This window comes from Trifolium pratense, linkage group LG1 (assembly GCF_020283565.1).
Source record: "Trifolium pratense cultivar HEN17-A07 linkage group LG1, ARS_RC_1.1, whole genome shotgun sequence".
NCBI classification, from domain to species: Eukaryota; Viridiplantae; Streptophyta; class Magnoliopsida; order Fabales; family Fabaceae; genus Trifolium; species Trifolium pratense.
The window spans coordinates 41,720,582-41,739,608 of record NC_060059.1 but is presented as its reverse complement, the minus strand read 5'-3'; the positions used below and the strand labels follow the sequence as shown (position 1 = coordinate 41,739,608).

Genomic DNA, 19,027 nt, shown 5'->3' with positions numbered 1-19,027 from the left:
TCAAATGTTCACTTTTTGAAATGCATAACAAGCAGCCACATACATTACTTTATAAATTTTTAAATTAAAACATATATATACTTTTAAAATGCATTGATGTAGAAGTTGATATTTAAGCACTTTTGTATTTTACGTTTTTACCCTTCTATTATTAGCTATATATTTCAGTTCCCCCTTTTGTTTCACAAGTGCAGTTTCAAAGTCCCAACGTTAACATGACAACAATTTTTGCTTCTGTCTCCGTGTTTCTTGTACTCTTCTTTCTCACATTCAACCTTGCAAGTAAGTTTCCTCGTAACCCTTGTTTCAATTTCAGTTACACTTACACATGAAATTTTTGTTTCATTCAAAAGTCAAAACCCATGCTTTGGAAAAGGACAGAGTTTCAAGATTCACTTGTTTCTTTGTTGAGTTTGTTCCATGAAGTTGTGTAATAGATTTCTTTTTAGTTAGTTTAACGTAGAGAAATCTTGAGATGCTTTAATTTTGACCAAGTCTTAGACTCACTTTGCCTTTTAACCGCCCCATCTTGAAGTTTCTATTTTTGTCTAGTTTGAATTAGTTCTTTTTATTACTAAAGTTTGAATTAATTAGTTCTTAATCTGTGATTTTTTGAGGTAAATTAATTTTATAATAATTATGAAAGTTTTTTTTTATGTAAATATTAATTTTAGTCTCTAATGTAGTAACACAAATAATTGGGCTCATGTGCTAATTTGATTGAAAGAACTTTTTTTTTTTGGGTAGTTTAGGGGATAAATTCATATACTATAAATGTGAACGAAATGAAAAATTTTGTTAGAACTCTAATCTCCGATTATTTGTGTAGAATATAGCCGATGTTCTTGTTTAATCCTCAGCTTTATTATAAACAAAAAAAAAAAATTGTCATTTAACCCCAAAAAAATACAATTAAACCAAAAAAAAAATACTTGAAAAATTATTTATTTATTTTATAAAGAAAAAAGAATTATACTAGCTGTTATGTTTTTTAAATTTTCTTTACAAATTTTATCATTTTGTGTGCAGATTCTGATCCATTCTTAGGAGTAAACTATGGACAACTCGCCGACAACCTTCCACCACCATCCGCCACCGCAAAATTACTCCAAACCACCGCATTCGAAAAAGTCCGATTATACGGAACCGATCCCGCCATAATCAAAGCACTAGCAAACACCGGAATCGGAATCGTAATCGGAGCCGCAAACGGCGACATTCCATCACTAGCTTCCGATCCCAATTTCGCCAAAACCTGGATTAACACCAACGTCATCCCTTTCTATCCCGCCAGCAACATCATCCTCATCACCGTCGGAAACGAAGTCATAACTTCAAATGACACGAATCTTATTAACGGAATGTTACCGGCGATTCAGAACGTGCAAAAAGCACTTGATGAAGCTTCTCTTGGTGGTAAAATTAGGGTTTCTACGGTTCATACTATGTCGGTTTTGTCGAATTCTGAACCTCCTTCTGCTGGAAGTTTTCATGATGAATATAGTGCCGTTTTGAAGGGTTTGTTGTCGTTTAATAAAGATACTGGTTCTCCTTTTGCTATTAACCCTTATCCTTATTTTGCTTACAAAAGTGATCCTGGAAGAGCTGATAATTTGGCTTTTTGTCTCTTTCAACCTAATGCCGGCCGAGTTGACGCCAACACCAAACTCAATTACATGAATATGTTTGATGCTCAGGTATCAGATACATCTGTTATTCAATAAATCTATCATAGACTCATTACAGCAGATAAATCAGTTATTCAATAAATCTATTATAGGCTTATTATAGCATATAGATCAGTTATTCAATCATCTAAAAAGTGATTTGTTGCTTATAATAGTGACTAGGGGGTTAGCATTTTTGGGTTTCGAGGCTTTTTGGGATTAATAACATAGTTACATAGATATAAATGTCCAATCATATAGCATGTATTATATTAGATGAATTAAAATAAAATGTTTAGTTATTGAGCTCAAACACTATCTATTCTAGTGTGTAGTAATTGAGTTGAAAGACTATCTAGTGTTAGTGCATAAAGAGGTTTGTACGCGTATATTATGATCATATTTCACAACACATATATTTGTGAATGTTAACATGTCAAGTGTGAAGAGGGTTCATATATATACCTGATATTTTAAAGTTTTCGTGTACTGGCTATAAATACTATAAGTTATTATTTAGAAAGAAATTATATATTAGTTTTGTTAGTAATTCATAAGTGTAAAATGCAGGTGGATGCTGTTCGATCTGCATTAGATTCTTTGGGTTTTAAGGATGTTGAGATTATGGTCGCAGAGACCGGGTGGCCCTACAAAGGAGATAATGACGAGGCTGGACCGAGTATTGAGAATGCAAAGGCGTACAACGGTAATCTGATTAAGCACCTACGATCCAAGGTTGGGACACCACTGATGCCAGGGAAATCAGTGGACACATACATCTTTGCTTTATATGATGAAGACTTGAAGCCTGGAGCTGGTTCTGAGAAAGCCTTTGGGCTTTACAACCCTGATCAATCGATGATCTATGACGCAGGTCTCTCTAAGCAACAAAGTACTACTCCTACCAGTAGCCCTGTAGCCGCCCCGGTATGAATTCTATCTCTATAATATTACATTATTACATAATCATTCATTAAATATTGTCATTTATCAATGATTAACCAACTTCATATAGTTTAATGAGTATAAACCATGAACCTTGAACCACCGAGTATCATCATATTCATAGCTCTGTCTTGAAACTGTTCTTGAGTGCCTACACTATTGTTGTGTTTAACAATGTATTTTTGAATTTGATTGAAGACTCCGGAAGTATCGAAAACTCCAGTGGTTCCAGCACAAACAGGTCCAAGACAGAAAGGCCCTAGCCCTACGCCAAATAAAGCGGGATTCTTAAATGGAAATGAAGCCAGCATTTTGCAATCATTAATCATGCTCACATATCTTATCTTATTGTTGTTCTAGTAGTGTATAAGTATAACATTTTGTAATTCTGAATTTTATTGAAGATTAATGCGGATGTGTCAAAATCTCCTTTGAATTCGACTCCAAAAGTTCCAAGTCCAACAACACCGTATAATAGTAACATAGCATGGTGTGTGCCAAAAGCAGGATTAACTGATGTGCAACTACAAGCAAATTTGGATTATGCTTGTGGGCAGGGGATTGATTGTAGCTTAATTCAACCAGGTGGAGCTTGTTTCGAACCTAACACATTAGCAAACCATGCTGCATATGCCATGAATCTCTTTTATCACACTGTTGGGCAAAATCCATTAACTTGTGATTTCTCACAGACAGCTACACTAACATCAACTAACCCAAGTAAGTTCTCACGTTGTTTTTGCGCGACATATCTTTTGTTCCTATCTTCTCTTCTTTGAGTCTTATTCAATTTCTCTGTAGTGAGAAATTCTCTAAAGCATATAATCTCAACCATAAATCAACTGCAGATATTATGTGCATAATATCAACAAATTATAAAATGTGTTTGAACAACATCAATTGATTTTCTTGTCAATAATCAATGGTTAAGATTTTTATTTCATCCAATTAAGTGATAAGTTATTTTAGAGTATGCAAGTTCCTTTGGTACATTACTATATCGGGGTCTTTTGTGTTCTCTATCAATTAGCTTATAGCTGATTATTAGTAGAAGAAGAAAAAAACTTATCCAAATATTACATACATTGCATGAAAGTTTTCTGCTGTGCATTATTTGCCAAAAGTTAATTGGTTCTGACTTCGTACCATTTTCTAATGTTGGTGTAGTTGTTATGAAGTGCTTTTTTTAAAAGTTATATGACTTTGTCTTGTTTATCACTTTAGATTTTAGGAATTGAGAATGTAGAAGATATGATTTTAAATTTGTAGACGATTAAACTACTTTGATTATTTTACTAAATTGACATGCTCACTTTAATATTTTTTTTTTGTAGGTTATAATAGTTGTATTTATACTGGAGGGAATGCATAACCTAAAAAACAAGAAAGTAGATAAAGGATGATGCTATTTTTAATTTTGTTGTTGTTTTAGTTATTATTTTTTAATAATCGTTAAAAAAATGTTTTGGTCTTAAGAGTGCTTTGAAATAAAAGAATGGTGTCTGTACAGAGGAGAATCTCCCTCTATTTGTGTTGTTAAATGTCTCTATTAGAGTCAAGCTGTTGCATTTTTTGTGATGTGTTTACTATGAAGAGTTGAGTCATCATATGCTAATCTGTTAATTTGTTGGTTCAGATAATATGAAGTGTTTCTTTCTGAAAATTTTGTAATAATCTTTTATAAGGAAAACAACTGACTCTTCCCTCAACTTATGCTAAGAGCCCAATACCACAACCTCTCTAATCAAATCAAAGATAGAATCATGACAAAACTTTCCATCTTTGAAAATAATGTCATTCCTCAATAGCCAAATGTATATCATATCTGAAATGATCCCTACAATAGGAGGGTGTTGCAATCAAATTAAAAGCCAATCCAAGCAAATATATTAAACCAAATATGATTAGTTTGTATGCACAAAATTAATAAATTTGAGGAGTTCTCATCATTATAATCCAAAAATCAGCTCTTGAGTCAAAAATTGATGGGACATCGGTAGACAAGAAAACCTAGGCAGATGAGTCTCAGCTTGCAGACCACCTCCAAACAATCAACACCAATGCGATAATAAGCAACCCTCCTTCAAAGTTGAAAACAAACCAACCCGTGAAACATATCTAACTTGTTCCACAACATCAATCACATTCCCTCCATTACCTTTAAAAATAACTCCATTACCCCCAAAGAAACATGGTTTAACATGGTACAGAAGTGTTACTATATGGTGAATTTAAAAAAAAAAAATGTTTTTATTAGATTTTCTTTTGACTAATTGTAGGCAATTTACTCAACATCTAGTAAAATTAGCCAATAAAAAATATGTGTATTCTGGTAATAGGATAAAAAATATATATTCTCCAATCAAAAAAGACCTAGCACACTATGAAATTTGTTTCCCACTCCTTATAATATAGTCAAAATTAGAAGAGAAAAAAAATGCTTATTACATATTTTTATTGTATGACCTAAGATTGTAGAAAGGTAGAATTACTCTCATTTTAACCGAGACTAAATTGATACAAGTGATAAGAGATACAAATCTCTTAAAAAAAAAATAGCGGTTCGATCTATGACTATTATTTTAATGTTGTTCTGTTAAAAATTTCCGACTTACCCCTGTAAGAGAGAAGTAACAATAATAGAAAGAAAGAATTACAAAGAGCAGGATGTCTGCTTCAAGAGGGAGTATAATTTGGAACGGAAAAAGTAGTAAGCACCGTTCAAACTCCGGTCTCTTTAGATAAGAAACCACAAACGTTTTTTTTTTTGTTGGCACTACGCTTGGATGCTAGTGAATATAATATAGTAATATGGCATTCGAAGTTATGCGGTGAACTTCTCGAAAGTTAAAAAAAAAAAATTATTTTCAACTTAAAATTTTCTTTTTTTGGTTTTCTTAACCAGTGTCTGGAGCACCGGTTAGCATGACTCTATAATTAAATATTGTAAAGATGATGATGAGATAATGGTAGAAAGTAGTGGCGGGGCTAGCCCGAAAAATTAGGGCGGACCGCTACAAATATAAATCGAATATGCAAAAAAAATTACTAAAGAAAAAAGACATATCATATTGAGTGTATGTCTAATATGGATATCTCAAAAATAGTCAAAAGGTGGACCATTACCATTTTTAATAAATAAATTTTAAAAATATATTATGAAATATATTTTATGTCAATTCATATGTAAACTTCATACTATTTAATTAGTTCTTGTATTTATGTTTATAATATTATATGAATCTCTCCAGTAAAAGTTTAGATTTTTTTAACAAAAGATTGATCAAACATGAATTTTTATACACAAACTATATTTTAAATAAAAATTTGAGTACTTTTTTCTCCAAAAAAATATACTTGAATAATTCGATAAAATAAATTATACATTTTAAAACATCTATAAATTATTTAACAATAAAACATTGGAAGGATGCTTAAAAAAAATAAATTAAGAAGGATATTTGAATTAATTCTGGGTTGTCCAAATAGCGGTGTTTTGAAACCCCCACAAAGAGAAAAGTAACAAACTACTCTGACTATTTAGCGGGGGTTTATAACCGCCGCTAAATAATATACCAATGAAAATAAAATAAAAAATTCTGGGGCGGGCCATGACCCTGCCCAGCCCATGAAGGGCCCCGCCCCTGGTAGAAAGAGAGTTTTTACTTTCAATGGAGTGTGAATCATGAGTATAAATCAGATATATTAGTATAGATTAGATATATTAGTTATTCAATAAATCTATTTTTATTTTTTTTTACTTTTTACATTTTTTAATTATCATATTATTGATCACACGTGTTATACTCTTAACAATGTAAGCGACCGAAACAACAAGTGTTATATTGATGAATAAAAACACGTGCTCATTTAAATAAATAGTACTGTTATGTATTTGAGAGAGGAAAGAGATGAATTTAAAATGTCCACATGAGTTATCTCAATATTAAAACATTATTATATGTGGTTTTAATATATAGAACTTGTTACAAATGGTAACATTTTAAACAAAATATAACTTAAACAATTGATTAAATAAAGAATTTAAATGACCAGTCTAAAAAAATATCAAAAGTATGCGGGGATAATTTTGTAAATGAATATTTTGAGGTATTAAATTAATAAGATATTTGTCCCGTGAACTTAATTCAGTTGGCAGAGACATTAAATTATATATGTAGGAGGTTGAGATTCGAATAACATTCAATATTAGATGACTGATACATAGAGGCTATATTCTTGTGTGGTCATAAGACACAAGAAAAATTGAATGTAGAAAAGAAAGAAAAAATTATATTTTTAAATAATTATGCTATATGTTGTGTTTTTTGTGTGACCCAATGAAATTTTTTGGTATCATTACCACACAAGAATATCTCTACATAGAGGATATCCAAATATTCTTTCTAGTTTTTTTAAGTAAATATACTAATTTGCACACTTATTAAGAAATTATTTTTTTGAAAAATTTCTATTACATTTACTAAAATACCTTATACTAATTTGCACAACAATTAATGAGGGTAATTTTAAAAAAATAACATTAAATAAAATTGATTTTAGTACTTTTGCTTATATTTAAGGCCAAAAATATTTGTTGATATTTAATACTCTCTTCGTCTCAAAACTTTAGTCCTTTTGGAATTTTACACGGAGATTAAGAAATGATAAAAAATTATAAGTAAAGTATTTTTATCCTTACTTTATTAAGAAAGAGAAAATATATTTAATTAATGTTTTAACTTTAGTAAGGGTATAAATGGTAAAGTATCACTAAATGTGCATTGATTTTCTAAAATGACTAAAACTTTAAAGCTATGTTTCCTAGGTACGGGTACGGTACCGGTATCTGATACGGGTACTGGTACGCGGTACAACCTTTTTAGAAAATTTAAGGTACGGGTACGTTAATATAAAATATTAGAAAAATTATTTTTAAGTGAATTATTATCATCATGGTTTGAAGATTTAATTTTTTTTTTGTCCACCGTCTCAACTATTTTCATAAAAAATGAGAGATAATTGAAGTATAATAAAAAATTATAATATTTTAAGAGATTTTTCAACGGCCAATATGTTTTTTCCGTATTCATCATCATAAATCAACCAAATAAAAATGGGTACGAAATCGGTACGTACCATAAAAATACCATGAAATATCCGGTACGGTACATACCCGATACAGATATTTTACCATTTTAGAAATACTCATACTACACAGCTAAAAAGTAAAAAAAATTAAAGATTTGGGGCGAAGAGAATAGTAGCGTCAAGATGACAGAAAATTAACAAAAGAAGATTGAAAAGGAAAGATAAAACTAGAAGGTCATAATTGATCGAACCACCTGTCTTTCTAATATGGAATGAGTCCGCAACGTGTCATCATAAAACGCCACATGTCATACAAAAAGTAGATGTGTCCTATTTGAAAGGCATGCAATCCGCCAGGTGGAATCATGCATGCTGAAGCAACATAACTTTGCCTCAATTTGGCAATAAAACAACTTACTATACCGTCAAAAAAATTCTTTGTTTTAAATAAATTTTTAATATTATTGTTTGATTTGTTTTGATGAATATTTTCAAAATATTAATTTATATAATTTCACTAATAAATAATTAAAAATATTTGTAATCAAAATTATGTATTGATATACATATAATGGTCAATGATTTCTTATATTTTGGAACGAAAATGAACCATAATTAAATACACACAAAAATGAAGAAAAAAAAACAATTATTTATTTAAATTGTAAATAACATAAACAAATTTGGTTTGAATTCTCTCTTTCTATGTGTCTTTCTCTATCATCACTTCTTCTCTCAAAAACATTTTTGAGAGAGAAAAAATAAGAGGATCCAAATCCAAAAAATTGTCATCTTGTAACTCATGAAAAATATTCATATCATATAGATTCAATGAATCGTGTGATCGAACCTTTTTCTATTTTTTATTTATTGAAAATGTTGTTATTATCTGGATTGTGACTCATAGTTAGAGAAAAATGAATATGCATTGATAGTGTAAAATAATTTTACATTGTCATCCAATGACAAGTCATGTCATCTCATTTTACTCCATTTTTTCATATGACATGGAAGATTGGTGATTTCTTATTTGATGGTTGTGTAAAACTATTTTGCACCGTCAGTGTACCTCTATTAAACTTTTATAATTATACTTCTATATTTAATACGGAGTAATAAATCAGTTAAGAAATAACAATTGAATTAACAAGATATGCATAAATATTGTCAAAAGAGAAGATACTGATAAAAATAGGAACAATAAAAATATGAATCTATGTATAAAAATAGGAACAAACAAAAACAATAAAAATATTGTAGTAAGTTTAGTAAAAAAATTATTAAAAACCAGAAGCAATAAAAAGATTATAAAAAATTTAGTCAACAAAAAAAATTACTTATAAAAAAAAAGTTTAAAGAAAGAATAAGATGAATACGCATAACCAACGTAGTGTGACACAAATGGTAGATACCTGGGTCCCTTCATCATTTGGTCATGAGTTCGATTCTTAACTGATGCGTGTGGAGAAAAATTTGTTGGGAGATGCCAACCTATTAAATGGATCTCAGTTAGCTCGAGGACATTAGTCTATGCAGTTGCACGCGGATGATACATTTGGTTTACCAAAAAAGTAAATGATTTTAACAATGTTTTATAACAAGTTTTTAAATGTTTTATTCTAAATAATTTTTTATGTTAATATAATGATGTACTTAAATACTCTATGAAAAAAAATGACGAACTTAAATATCGAATAAAAATCACTAACTCGATTATAAAAAAAAAATCACTCACTCCCTACAAATACACGAGCCTCTAAACTAGTTTAACTTAAAACTAGTTTAAAGATCCGTGCATTCGTACGAGTCCACCGACTTTTATTCCATATTTGAGTTTGTCACTATATTAATGTAGAAATTTATTTAAAATTAAATATTTAAATTTTTTTTATATAGTAAATATTTAAAAATTTGTTTTATAATATTGTTTAAATATAAATTGAATTATTGTGTTAAATATTTCGTCTTTTTTTTTTATAGAAAAAGTGTTAAATATTTCTTGTATTTATTTATTCAATTTTTTATGTTTCAATGACAAATAATGGTCCTGTGTATATTTTTAATCAAAAATTAGAAATTAGGAATATTTAGGGTAATTTATAAGTTTGATACTAATTAACTTTATTGTATTATTATTATTATTAATGGTTAACAATAAACTTTGTAGTAATATTGTTTATGTTAAGTTTGTAAAAAAAAAAATTATATGTTTGTTTTTTTTTAAGAAAAATGTTGTCTACATTTGATAGAGTATTTTTTTATTTCTATATTCCTATTTGTATGCGATTTTTTTTTTCTATAATTTTTTTTATTGACTAAACTTTTTATGATTTTTTTTTATATATTTTTTATTTTTATGTATGGATTGATCTCAGTTTTGTTCCTATCTATAATTTATTTTGTTATAATATTTTATTATATTTTTTTTAGTGAAATTACAAAGAAGGATATAAAATTTGCAACGTTGTTAAAAGTAAGAATAAATTAATAACGTTGGTGGTAATCGATTTTAATATATTAATAGTAGTAGAAATATCTATTGACGACAAGTCAATGATTTTAAAATTTAGGAGAATAAAATCATAGATTTAAAAGTAAAAAAAAAATTAAAAAACATTCATGAGGATGTTATGTGGTAGTCCATAAAAAAAGGATCTTATGTTGTGCGGGCTGGTTTGATAACCATTGATCGCTAGATTGTTGGTCAAAGCAACAATCTTATATACTGTAGATAACTATCAAAGTGGCTCCCTCTTATATAGCCAAGTTTTGTGCCATAATTATGTTAAATTATAAATTTTTTTTTTTTACGCAAATGTTAAATTATAGATATGTCTTTTCACAAGTGATAAAAATGTAAAAATCAAACTAAGTTTTCACTCAGTCAATCTTGTGAGGCCATCTAGTAATATGTCTTTTCACAGTTGTCAATAAGATGAATGTATTTTCTCACAGTTGTCAATGAGATGGTGAAACTCTTTTTTTATAAATAATAATACCCTTGTTCTTTACATTTACAAGTGCCAGTAACTATGATAATTGTCTGCCATTTATATTGGTGAATTCATGCCTTCTTGTTGGTTAGATTGTGAAAGATCTAATATAATATCTGCACTTCAAAGAAAAAAATTAGGGTTACTTGGCTACAATCCCTTATAGAGGAGACACTCCACTTTCCCATATACTTTCTCTTGTGAGAGAGTCTGCTTCATATGTTTTCTCAGGAGCTGGAGCTAAGAATTATGTGGGGATGGCTTGAAAGATTAAGAATTTTGTGATGACCTTTATTTTATTCTTCACATAAATTCATGATCTTTCATATCACTCCCCACGTGATTCTAGTTTGCTTCATCTATTCTTTAATTGTTTCACAATGTTACTATTAGAGATCCCTTACAGAGGAGACACTCCACTTTCCCATGTACTTTCTCTTGTGAGAGAGTCTGCTTCATATGTTTTATCAGGAGCTGGAGCTCAGAATTATGTGGGGATGGCTTGAAAGATTAAGAATTTTGTGATGACCTTTATTTTATTCTTCACATAAATTCATGATCTTTCATATCACTCCCCACGTGATTCTAGTTTGCTTCATCTATTCTTTAACTGTTTCACAATGTTACTATTAGAGATCCCTTACAGAGGAGACACTCCACTTTCCCATGTACTTTCTCTTGTGAGAGAGTCTGCTTCACATGTTTTATCAGGAGCTGGAGCTCAGAATTATGTGGGGATGGCTTGAAAGATTAAGAATTTTGTGATGACCTTTATTTTATTCTTCACATAAATTCATGATCTTTCATATCACTCCCCACGTGATTCTAGTTTGCTTCATCTATTCTTCAATTGTTTCACAATGTTACTATTAGAGATCCCTTACAGAGGAGACACTTCACTTTCCCATATACTTTCTCTTGTGAGAGAGTCTGCTTCATATGTTTTCTCAGGAGCTGGAGCTCAGAATTATGTGCCGATGGCTTGAAAGATTAAGAATTTTGTGATGACATTTATTTTATTCTTCACATAAATTCATGATCTTTCATATCACTCCCCACGTGATTCTAGTTTGTTTTATCTATTCTTCAACTGTTTCACAATGTTACTGTCAGAGATATAAGTGGTAAGGAAATTAATATCTCACTCTCATGAATCTGTCAAATCATCTTTTACTGTGAGAGAGTCTTCTTCTTTCCTTAAGAGATGGAATGACAACAAACATAGAGATGAGTGGTAAGAAAATTAAAATTTTAGTAAATTAAAATTTCAATCTCATGATTCTGTTAAATCATCTTTTACGGTGAAAAGAGTTTGTTTCATATTTTTCTTTAAAATTGTAGTCTTCTCTCAAAGCATCTCAAAGCATCTTTTAAAATGAAAGAGTTTGCTTCATCCTGTTTCCTTAGTATTTAATGAAATGACAACCAACTAAATATTATTAGGGAGATGAGTGACAAGGAAATTAAAATCTTTCAATCTCCTGAATCTTTGAAATCTTTTACCGTAAGAGTCTTATCCATCAGACATTCATCTATTCAACCGTAGATTTAAAAGTAAGAAAATTATATACTATTAAGGAAAGTAAAAAAATTATAGATTTGAAAGTAAGAAAATTAAAATTAAGATAAAATAGTGGACTGAAAATTGCATTTATTTCAAAAATAAAAAAACATTCATGAAGATCTTAATCGGTGCGTCCGGTTTGATAACCATGGACATGGACCGTTGGATTGTTGGTCATTAATAATTTACGGGACACGAAGATCTTATATATACTATCAAATTGGGAAACACATGTGATAAAAATGCAAACACCAAACTAAACTTTGCAGTTTGAGTTGTGTTCTTGTGTTGTTACAAACACCAAATTAAGGTTTGTTTTGTCCATGTGGTTTGGTTTGTAAAGAAGGGATGCGATCTTCATGAAAGTTTGAGTTGTGTTCTTGTGTTGTTGCAAACACCAAACTAAACTTTGCAGTTTAATCCACAGGCTTTGTTTTGAAAGTTTAAAACTTTGTTGTAGTAACCTATAAACCTCACAAACCTCAACTTCCATCTACTCTTTCCCTTGTTGCAGTTTGAGGTACAATTCTTCTCATTTTCTAAACTCTTGTCTCACGGTACATGCATCTTTCTCTAAATTTTTTAGCTTTAAATTAATTTCACTTCTTTTTTTTATTGTTTCTCAATATATGAGTTTGTATTAGATTAAGGACTTAAATCTTGTACCAACCTTTACATTTGTGCTCACTAATTTGTACTCATCATGCAGTCAGCACATAAGTGGTAGTTAGATTGAGATTGAACGGTCTAGATTTTCATTTTCATGTAGATTTTGATTTTTAGAAAATCTAAAATATCGAGTTTGAAATTTTAACCGTCTAATCCCGATTAAACAACCAACAATGTGCTGACTTCATGAATGCTTGCAGGCCGGAATACATATTCATTTTATTTCCATGTTTTTTATTTCAATATATATATTCTCATTCCATCATTGTTAATATGATAAATACATTGAACTTAACAAAAATGTTACTACATTGTTGTGTATGGTTTCATAAAAAACATGATATTTAATTTTCTCTTTTCTAACACAATGGCTATGCTAGATTTCTAGTCCTACATATAATGTCATTCAAGAGTATAGTGAAAGAGCTCAAGGAAATGAAAGACGGAATTAGCAACATCTATAGAAGAGCTGTAGAAACCAAGCATATGCATAGAAATGGAAAATCTGACATAGCACCATGTTCTTCACCAATATCACTATCACCATCAGCACCACCAAGAACAAAATCATCATCACAAAGCCAGTGGGCTAATTTACCTCCTGAATTCCTATTAGACATAATAATTCAAGGATAGAAGCTCCTGAAGAAGAGGGAGTAAAAAATATTAATTGGAAGTGGAGGAGGGAGCTGTTTCAATGGGAGATTGCTGGAGGTTGTGGAGATATAGAATCGGAAGATCGTTTATTCTTCAATTGTCCAATGATGGGAGCTATTTGGAGGGAGTTAGTGAGATGAGTAGGGATTCCGGTTGTCTTGGCGGAAGGGGGACCGACTCATTTATCTATTTCGAAGAATTTAGTGATTGGCAATTCTAAAACTAGGGACAGATTCAGTGTAATTTGGTTTACTGCTATTTCCATGTTTCCATTGAATAACCGATCTATCTTGTAGAATCGTTGGACCAAATGCATCAGTTATCGGATGAACTTAAAAAAGGAATTGTCTCTTGTACATGAGACCATATGGAGTATTTGATAATTCTTAATACTAAATAGCGTATTATAGAACAATAATGTTTTGTTTGAATTCTGCTATGTCGTGGTTGCTATTTGACGGCACTCGTTTTTAGTCGAAAAATCGCGCATTTGCTGCAGTTATGCAATCTAGGTTGCTTGATCAGAGACTTTTCAATTGTATTAGGTTGAAATGTGAACTGTTTAATCTTGATTGGACTATCTGAGATGTATGATAAGGTCATCGCCCGTTTGTCAGTCGAAGATTATTTCTGTTTGGCCCAAGCGTGTTAGTGGTATGACGCGAGATCACGAGGAGTAATTTTTAAGGGAGGACTGCTGTTTTTTTCTCCTGTGAACTGCTGCGTAGAACTGCAACAATGAACACTTACTTTCAAATGCACACTTACTTCAATAGAACTGCAACAATGAAGAAAAAAAAGCAAAAATCGTACTATCAAGATTGTTTTGACTCAAATCAATCGTTAAGGAGAATGTAATAAATGTTTTTCATTTTCGGAGAAAGAATGGTGAATGGAGTAAATATGAACTAATTTTCATGTTGTTTAGTGATGATAATGGATGAAAACCAAACCTTAAAAGATCAAAAACCTTCTCACAAAGAGTAGTTTTTCGATAACCTTATGATAACTTTTAATTCTACAAAAGAATTCTACAATTTTAAAATTTAATTTAATAATTATTTAATTAATTTATTTTTAACACATGAATGTACACATACGCGATTGCACGCACATGCGATTCTACGCACACACATAAACACACACTAAGTAAAAAAAAAATAGTGCCCCTAAAATTGTGGTGTCATGTGCAGCCGTTTATCTCTAACATTCTCCGGAACCTTCCTGGGTACCCCATACAGGTACCGGTACGAGGTACGACATTTTTAGAAAAACTAATGTACGTGTATGAACATTAATTAAAGTACGAGTATGTACCTTGGTACTAATACTCTCCCTCAAATGAATTACCGTACATCTTAGCGTGAAGCATAATTTGTTGCACAACATCAAGCATACCCTCCATTACCTTTAAAAATAACTCCATTACCCCAAAGAAACATGGATTAACGTGGTACAAAAGTGTTACTGTATGGTGAATTTAAAAATTAAGTTTTTTTTTTTAGATTGTCTTTTGACTAATTGTAGGCAATTTACTCAACATCTATTAAAAATTAGGCAATCAAAAATATGTGTATTATGGTAATAATAGGATAAAAAAAATTCTCCAAATAAAAACATGACGTGTCACTGGACTATTAGAAAGTAAAAATAAAAAAAATACATATGCACTTACATAAAAAATTGTTGTTAAGCTTGGTAATTAGTTAAAATTTATTTTAATGTTGTTCTGTTTTTTTTTTTATAAGCTTTTAATGTTGTTTTGTTACTAATTTCCGACTATTACTCGGTCCTAGACCCCTGTAAGAGAGAAGAAGTAACAATAATAGAAAGAAATAATTACAAAGAGGATGTCTGCTTCAAGAGATCTGGAGCTTCTCATTCCAGTCTCAACAAACATTAATTCTGAAAATGTATGTTCTAAATCATCCTCCAATTCTTCGTCTCCCGGCATTGTTCTCTCCACCCCACATCACTCTGGCCAAGAGGTAACGTTTTTATTATATGAGAAGAGATCAAATTACACATGTATGTAACAATATTTGTCGCTTTATCGGTGTTACATTATTCTTTCCGTTTTTGTTTTATCAGGCATTTTCAAAAGTGATTCGAAGCTGGGCCTCAAAGAAGTTTATGACAGGATGGTACATACACAATTTTGTTATTTAGATGATTACACATAATTTTCTCTTATTTTTAAATTGTGTTTTGATGATGTATATTAATGATATAGTTGATCTTGAGTATAATTTTTTTTATTGAGATTTGCATGGTTAGAGAGATTCACATAGTGACATGGTGGTAATAAAAGACAACTTATAGAACCCCTTAAACTTTTGTGATCCAAAATGGTTGAAAGCACATGAAAATTTTGGTGGAGGTTTCTCTAGGATTTTAACACTCAAATAGACATTCTAAGGTCTTTTGGATCTGTTATATGACCAATTTTCGAGTAGGACATATCATTTTTTTATTATCAGTGTTAGATTTCTCCTAAATAGCTTTGAGAATTGAACTCTGATTCTTTAATTATAGGAGAGTCGTGTTGTCAATTCTCTCATCACAATGTTAACCGGTTCTATGTACCAAAAAGAACTTGCAACACTCACTAAGCATTGTTTTTGCTTTCATCCTTGGCATTATTTTTTTTTAGTATTTATGGAGTATTATTTACCATTCTTAATAGAAATAATAATGTAATGTCATATGCAGTGTCATCCTTCTTCCAATTGCAATAACATTCTATGTCACATGGGGATTTGTTCGGTTTGTTGATGGTTTCTTCTCCCCTATATACAATCAACTCGGGATCAATATTTTTGGTAAGTTCATCATTTATATTTCTTACATTTTGATTTAAGAATATGAGTGTTTCTATTTACACTAGTTATAAGCTAAATTGTTGAAGTATTTGGCCATGTTGTTGGTTATAGCTTTAAGAGTGCATTGATTTTTTTAATCTCTGATATATATATTGAGGCTCGGTTTGATAAAATAGTGGATAACTGATAAACTAACTTATAACGGATGAATATAGTTTATAAGCTAACTTTTAGATTATAACGAATAAGCTAGCTGATTGAATTTGTAATGTTTGGTAAAATTAGCAGTTAAATTAGTTTATAAGTATGAAATAACATAAAAAAAACATATGTTTAATTAATACTTATAAACTTGTTTGGTAAACGTTTACCAAATAAGTCTGTTTTATTATAAGAGCTTATAAGTTATAAGTAGAATTCTTTGTTGCGCTGGAGCTTTCTTGAGTACAACAGTACCAGTATCTTGTTGCAAAAATTAATCCAACATTTAAATTCACTTTAAAATAATTAAATATAAAAAATGATGTTGGATAAACAAAACTTGAAGGCATGAGTGTTCACCATATACTTCACGGCAACAATTCATTACCTAATTAAATATAAAAATATCATGAAATATTTGTCCCATATACTACATTTATGCCTTTTAGGAAGCATGATTTAAAGTTTCAACTACCATACTTATGATGCCTTCTAATTAATTAGTTTGAATAATTGGGCAGGTCTTGGATTTGTTTCATCCATCACTTTCATATTCCTAGTTGGAATTTTCATGTCATCATGGTTAGGAACTTCTGTTCTTACCCTTGGTGAATGGTTCATCAAGAAAATGCCTCTTGTAAGCTACATATATGCTGCCTCCAAGCAAATAAGTGCAGCAATATCACCAGGTATATTTTTTTTGAATGCATTCGAAGAACTCAACGTCGTTTCTTTCATTATGAAGCACGTACACTTAACATTATACTAACACTAACATTGACATGTGTCTAACATCAGACACACCTTTAGCTCAAGCCTCAAACCGTCACATAATTGTGTTGTTTGATACTCTAAATTTTTCGCTTACTTTGCAGATCAAAGCTCGAATGCTTTCAAGGAAGTGGCCCTTGTTAGGCACCCTCGTATTGGAGAGTATGTATTGGGGTTCATCACATCTACAGTAACCCTACGAAAGATCAGAGATGAAGAAGAGCTTTATTGTGTTTATATTCCCACCAATCACTTATACCTTGGAGATATTTTTCTCATTAGCCCAAATGATATTTTGAGGCCTAATCTCTCGGTTCGTGAAGGAATCGGTAAGTATACACGTTTCTTACCAAGTAGTACGCAACTTGATTGTTTTTACTACATGCGTTAAATGTGTGAGTTAAAAGTTACGTATTAGATGAAAAATTAAATATTGAATAATATGAGTGAGATGACTCGTAACATCTTAAGAGTAAATCACCAACTTTTCTCGCTTTACAACTCTTCTATTTCACCCCTTCGTGGAAACAATTATGATAATTAATCTACAATGTTTTGTCACACTTGTTATATATGGATCATGCTCTTGTAAAGTTTAGGTGAGTTGCGTTTTGGAGACTCATTAGAGTCAGGACAAATCTCAAAGTTTAGAAAACACTGACTTAGAGATTACCGATAATGTGAGTTAAACTCACTCTTGTAGAGCATGAGTCAACTACATATACTAATTGAATCAACCCGAGTCGAATCATTTGCGTCAATGTTGTCATATCAACAAACATTTAGGGCTAATTAACATAGCAAAATTTGACATTTAGGGCTAACATGACAAATTTGACAAAAATGTTATGGACTAATTTATTTATTTATTTTGGTACAAATGTCATGGACTAATTAAACACTATATGATATATGAATATGACAAGCTAACAAACTACTTATTATTTTTATTTACTTGAAGCATGAAGTAAGGTGAAGGATATATGTCTACAGATAAAATTGGGGGTGTACTATTTATTTGGTTAATGATTATGATCTCAGGTTGTAACATGCACGTTATATCTTTTGATGATACAGAAATTGTTATCTCTGGTGGCATGTCAGTACCTCAAATATTGACTACAGGGGATGCTCTTACCAAACATGCCTCAAGAATTCCCACATTTGCAACATCACAAGTATAATGATGGTATAATTTGTGAGCACATGTGTGTGTTCATTTCAATTGTAGTTTCCTTGTTGATCTGAGAGTAAATAGAATTTTGTATTATTTCTAGGCTGTCCTTCTTATTCATTCAATTGCTCACCCTTATGATTCTAACTAGTTCAACTTTTATGTAGAAAGTGCAATTTTTTACCTCTTAATCCCAATGGGAAGAGTTGATATAGCTAGCTATTTTTTTATGATGGTTGTTGTTCTTCCTCTTCCGTGTTGCTCGAGCAGACAAAATACTCGTTTTGATCTTAAATTTTAGAGATAATTGAGTCATGAAAAATTGATATATTTGATCAAGGTGATTCACATCAATTTTTTTATCTAATGCGAGGCTCTTACTCACACTTGATACACCAATAATTTCTCCTTCGAATGTAAGTTTGTCCATTTATTTTAGATATACTCTCATTCAAATTGAAGTTTTTCCATCC

At 30.6% G+C, this 19,027-nt stretch overlaps 2 protein-coding genes across 3 annotated transcripts; both read left to right on the top strand.

Moving 5' to 3' along the window:
- Positions 1-168: 168 nt before the first annotated feature.
- On the top strand, positions 169-4,233 carry LOC123886330 (glucan endo-1,3-beta-glucosidase 7-like). Of its 2 annotated transcripts, XM_045935660.1 has the most exons (5): positions 169-282; positions 1,030-1,697; positions 2,238-2,594; positions 3,017-3,332; positions 3,947-4,233. In XM_045935660.1, the coding sequence occupies exons 1-5, from the start codon at positions 216-218 to the stop codon at positions 3,982-3,984; spliced, it is 1,446 nt and encodes a 481-aa protein (XP_045791616.1). In that variant the 5' UTR covers positions 169-215; the 3' UTR covers positions 3,985-4,233. The 2 variants fall into 2 exon arrangements, with proteins under 2 accessions (XP_045791616.1, XP_045791619.1); XM_045935663.1 differs by lacking the exon at positions 3,947-4,233 and having other exon boundaries at positions 2,811-3,048.
- An 11,203-nt stretch (positions 4,234-15,436) lies between these two features.
- Positions 15,437-18,596, top strand: LOC123894259 (protein LIKE COV 3-like). The gene is made up of 6 exons (XM_045944213.1): positions 15,437-15,574; positions 15,678-15,730; positions 16,299-16,408; positions 17,131-17,298; positions 17,485-17,709; positions 18,458-18,596. Exons 1-6 carry the CDS (start codon positions 15,437-15,439, stop codon positions 18,562-18,564), a joined length of 801 nt encoding a protein of 266 aa, XP_045800169.1. The 3' UTR covers positions 18,565-18,596.
- The last annotated feature ends 431 nt before the right edge of the window (positions 18,597-19,027 follow it).